General features: G+C 47.3%; 1 protein-coding gene across 4 annotated transcripts in view; it reads right to left on the bottom strand.

The window, feature by feature from the left end:
• Positions 1-999: 999 nt before the first annotated feature.
• TTC12 (tetratricopeptide repeat domain 12) overlaps positions 1,000-4,798 on the bottom strand; it is a 14,164-nt gene continuing 10,365 nt past the window's right edge. The window contains exons 16-20 of one of the 4 annotated variants that reach the window (XM_063417825.1): positions 4,722-4,790; positions 3,897-3,998; positions 3,321-3,420; positions 1,826-2,051; positions 1,000-1,206 (exon numbers count right to left, since the gene is read on the bottom strand). In XM_063417825.1, the coding sequence (XP_063273895.1) occupies positions 1,131-1,206; positions 1,826-2,051; positions 3,321-3,420; positions 3,897-3,998; positions 4,722-4,790 (573 nt within the window). In that variant the 3' untranslated portion in view covers positions 1,000-1,130. Of the gene's footprint in view, positions 1,207-1,825; positions 2,152-3,320; positions 3,421-3,896; positions 3,999-4,721; positions 4,791-4,798 lie in introns of those variants that run through there. The other 3 variants (XM_063417824.1, XM_063417827.1, XM_063417826.1) reach the window with 3 other exon arrangements.

Raw genomic sequence — 4,798 nt, forward strand, 5'->3', positions numbered from 1 at the left:
AAAGAAGCCCACACTGTGGCAGGACGTGTGACACGGTGTAATTATTAATTAGTTAATTAATTATTAATTAATTGGTGTGAGAGTTAAGCTGTGTGGCTGTAGATTATTGGCTAATAAACCTTTTAAAAGCTTGGTAAGCTGTGGTGTTGTGAGCACTGGCCACAAACTCCTGGTGTAGGATGTGAAGGTGTTCTCACCTGAGGCTGTAGTGATGCCTTCAGTTTTATTTTCATTTATTTCAGCCCCTGTGCTGCCCAGGGTGCAGCTCTGAGCTCACACTCAGGGTCACTCAGCTCTGCACAGAGCAGGGACACAAAACAAATCCTGTTCCTGCTGGAGAACAAGGAGAACTTTCAGCCCCAAAGCACAAACAAGGGTGGCTGGAGGGAGAACAAGAAGGGTGGGACCTCACAGCCTGGAGCTGGAATTGGACAATTAAACCCCAAAATGCAAAATGGACCAAAACTTACAAAAATGTGAGACCTCGTGACTGTTTGTCCATTTTGTGCCCATTTTGTAACAATTTTGTGCCCAATTTGGGGTCCACCTTGGGTGTAGCCCTGGCCAGGCTCTTGTCCTGCCCAAGGTGTGCCCTAAAGCCCTTTCAATAAATCTCTGCTTTATTCTCTGGCTCTGCCCAGTCTCTGTTCCAGCTCAGCCTTCCCCAGGCATCAGCAGAACAATAAATTCTGCTTTTAGACACCTCCCACACCTCAATATCCCGACATGAGGGGCTGGCAGACCCCAGTGCCTCCCTGGCAGGGCCAAGGGCAGGGCACTGCAGCTTTCCCCACTCCCTGGGAAGGAAAATTCCTCACATAAATGTAACACATTCTTCTATTTCCTGTCTCCAAAACCAAGGGAAAAAAAAGCTATGCTGTATTTATGGCCATTTATTAAATTGATGCCAATTATTAAAGCAAAGACAGCTTAATGCAGTATTTTAGCTGGTAGCTGAGATAATAAATCAACTCCTTCCTCCTGATATTGTTTCACTGGCTTCTGTGGGGGACCAAAACCACTCCAAAAAGCCACTGAAAAGTTGATGTGCTTTGAATGAATTTTATTAAAGCAAAGAAAACTCAACAGCAAGTGAGGTGAAGGGCACTTGTGGAAGGTTTCTGAAGAGTTCAGCTGCTGTGCACGTATTTCATGGAGGAGTTCAGGATGGCAAAGCCATTGAGCTTCCTCAGCTGCTGAATGTGCCTGGAGAGACAACGGGGGGAACAGCTGGTGACTAAAAATTAAATTCAATTCAATTAAATATTAAATTAAAAATTAAATTTTAAGCTTTCACTGCTCTGCTCAAACTTTCAGGGGTGTTCAGTGCTATATTCAATAAATTCCTCTTAAAAAAGAGTTTCTAGATAATAATAATAACACAGAGGTAAGACAGATACCCTTAATGCAGAGTTTCTAGGTTATTATTGCCCTCAGAAAGGCACATAAATAAGATTCTTCAAAGAGGTGGCATTTCAGATTAATAAAGCTAAGAAAATAAAGAGTTTCCCTTCTGTCTCTGCTGTTTTAGATCTCAGGGCTGATACTTTACTGCTCATTTGGGATCTACAGACTTCTAACATCACTTCTGTCCTGTAAATGAACTCCTCGAAAGCTGTGGGGACAGAACTGACACAATCCCTACAGCAAGAGTTGGGGAATTAGGGACAGAGGGAATTACAGCTGGAGGAAGGGAACAGAACTGATGCCGCATTTCTATAAATTAACCTGATAATTCCAGATTTGACTTGCACTGGGCGGATTTTCAGGGATTGTTGATGAAAGATGTAAAAGGGGAATGCACAAAGGGGGTTTTTGCTCCTACCTTGGCTCAGCCACGCAGAGCCTGCCCAGGGCAATGGCAGAGTTCTGCTGCACCGAGGGTCCCTGGGCGTCCCCCCCTGCCCGCCGCAGCAGCAGGGGCACCACGCTGGAGCCCAGCAGGGACGAGGCTGCCCCGGGCAGCAGCAGGCACTGGCTGAGGCAGAACGCTGCATTCCCCACGCACAGCTCATCCCCGGACTGCAGCAGCTTCAGCAGCACCCGGAACCCTGCAGGAGGGGGAATTGTGGCACTGGCTGAGGCAGAACGCTGCATTCCCCACGCACAGCTCATCCCCACACTCCAGCAGCTTCAGCAGCACCCGGAACCCTGCAGGAGGGGGAATTGTGGCACTGGTTTTTCTGAGATTTTTAAAAGCCTTCTACTTGCTTATAAGATGGAGTCAGTTCTTTAGTTACTGTACAATATTAAGGGTCAGTTTTTCACTGTCTCACACTTTGGAACATAAACAACCTTTCTTGTTTTTGTTCACTGTCCTTTGCTTACATATTTCCAGCCTGAAAATAATGTTGGTTGACAGCTGGTCTGGCCAGTGGGGTGAAGCGGTAGCAACCCCAGAAGCCAATGTGCTCCCAGACCCACAAAATTATAAAAGGAAAAGAAATAAACAGGCTGGGCCCCTTTTTTGGTGGGGAGCAGCTTTTCACTGCTGACCTCTGCCTCCATGTTGCTGATTTTGCATTCTGGGCAAAGGGAATCTGTCACACACACCCAGGGAGGGAGGCTGGAGCTGATTCCCTACAAAACCCGGGGGAGCAGGGGGGTTTCAGGGCAATTTCTGCATCCAGGAGCTGCCTCAGCTCCACTGGCCCAGACGTCTCTGTCACAAAGAGCTGAACGTGCCACGGTAAATGCCTTAAACCAGAAAGGCTGCTGTGGGAAGAACAGCTGGGAAAAGGAACATAAAATCAGCTTTGTGTCCATCCAGAGCCACCAAAGCAGCCCAGCTCATCTGGGAGGACAGCACAGAGCTCTGACACCTGAAAGCAGCAGCAACATCTCAGCCACAGAGTCCTGAGCATTCAGAGATCACTGGGCATTGGCTACATAAATCCAGCCGTGGCTGTCTCACCTGGGAGCTTTCCTCTGGCAAAACAGAGCTGACAAAAGAAGAACTGGTGACTCCTCACAGGTGAATTCCCAGAGGTGTGGAGGAGAGGATGAGGGGGAAGTGCTGCTGGTGTGGGGCAAAGGGAGGAAATCCTCGGGGTGCAGCTGAACTGCAGGCACTGACAGCCTCTGGACAGGTTCAGCCATTCAGATAAAATCTCCGTATTCTGTGCTGCAGTTCCATTAGCACTGACTGGGGCTGGGTTTAAAGCAATCCAAGCAGGATTGGATCCAAACAGAGCAGAGCAAACAGATCAGAAATGTCCCAAAACTGCTCTGGGGCCATTCCTGTGCCTCCAGCTGCTTCAATATCCCCACGGAGGACACCCACACAACCCCAACCCCTGGAAATCAGAACTTTCACTCACTTTTATCCCACCTCAGCAGCTCTTCCTGAGCTCTCCTGCTGCTCTTGGTGCAGATGGAAAGGGTCCTTATGGCATAGCTGGATGTGAGGTGTCCCCCAGCCTGAGGGATTAAAGCAGAATAAACACAGCCCATCCCCAGAACAGGGCACCACAGGGACAGGCAAATATATATATATATATACCAAATATCAAATGTAAACCCTCACAGGGCATTTATCTCAGGTGAACACAGGCTGGGAATCACATAAAACCCATTGAATTCCTGCCAAGCATGAACACACAGAATTCCCTGGGTCTCTGCAGCCCAATCCTTTCCAAATCAACTCCCCTTGAAAAGAGCCCAGTGACACAGATTTTTTTCTAGACTAACTTGATCTGTACAATCCACACCTGCTGGACACAGGTATAAAGCAAAAATTAAAGTAAGAATTAAAAAAAATGAGAACAGGCTTAAAATGAAACCTGGGAGCGCTGTTACAGTGCAGACACATCCTCCAGGGAAAGGAGGATAAACACAGGGGGAGTCAGATTTGCTCAGGGGACAAGGCAGGCAGAAATAAAGGAAATTGGATTTACTTTCAAGAATTTGAGCATTTTCTTCACCACTCCTCCTTCCACCACTTCCTCCACTGCTGAGGGAGAGGCTGCCAGGACACGGCTCAGCACTCCTGTGGCTCTCTGAATGAGGGGAAAAGGAGACAAAAGCAAAACCAAACATTTATTGGTCCAGGCAGCTTAATTATTTTGTTTCTTGCAGAGTAAGGCTGGAGTAATTAAAGTACTAAAAGGAGAAATTCACAGAAATTAAGACAATCCCAGAATTACAGAATCTAACAGAGAACATCTTTGGGATGTGGCTTTTTTTTTGTCGTTTCTTGGAACCTGAGCCCAGCAGAGCTGCAGCACAGGGAGAGATGGGCCCAAACTGGGACCAGCACAGCTCCCTGGCTGTTCACCCACTAAAATACAAAAATACAAACTCCTGGTAGAGACCAGCCCAGCACTGAGAGCAGTGAAAAAGCTCAGGAAGGGGCTCAGAGCCCACATCTGCCCCTGCTCTCCCTGGAGTCCCACCCCATTCCCAGGAGCACAATTGTAATTCCCACACAAGAACTGCAAAGAGAAACAGCTGCTGAAGACACAAATTGACTCTTCTTTGCTTCTCCACTGATTTTTAAGGGGTTTCATAGTGAAATGGTTTGTAAGAGCAGATAATTAAGCAGATTTCAAGAGAACCATGAAAACCACTTGCACCAAACCACATGAAAACAAATATAAAAGCAGCCTATTGTTTCTTTATTGCTCTTAGGAATGTTTTAGGCTTCAAAGCCTCCTGCACAAGGCAGAAGTTTGCTCTGAAGAGCTCAGGAGGGCCAAACTCAGCTTTTGTTGGTGACTTACTGTGACAATCCTTCCATCCTGATGGCTGAGCAGAGCCAGGCACCTGCCACTGATGGGCACAGCAAAGTCCTGGAAAA

The sequence above is a fragment of the Prinia subflava genome, chromosome 22 (genome assembly GCF_021018805.1).
Source record: "Prinia subflava isolate CZ2003 ecotype Zambia chromosome 22, Cam_Psub_1.2, whole genome shotgun sequence".
Classification (NCBI taxonomy): domain Eukaryota; kingdom Metazoa; phylum Chordata; class Aves; order Passeriformes; family Cisticolidae; genus Prinia; species Prinia subflava.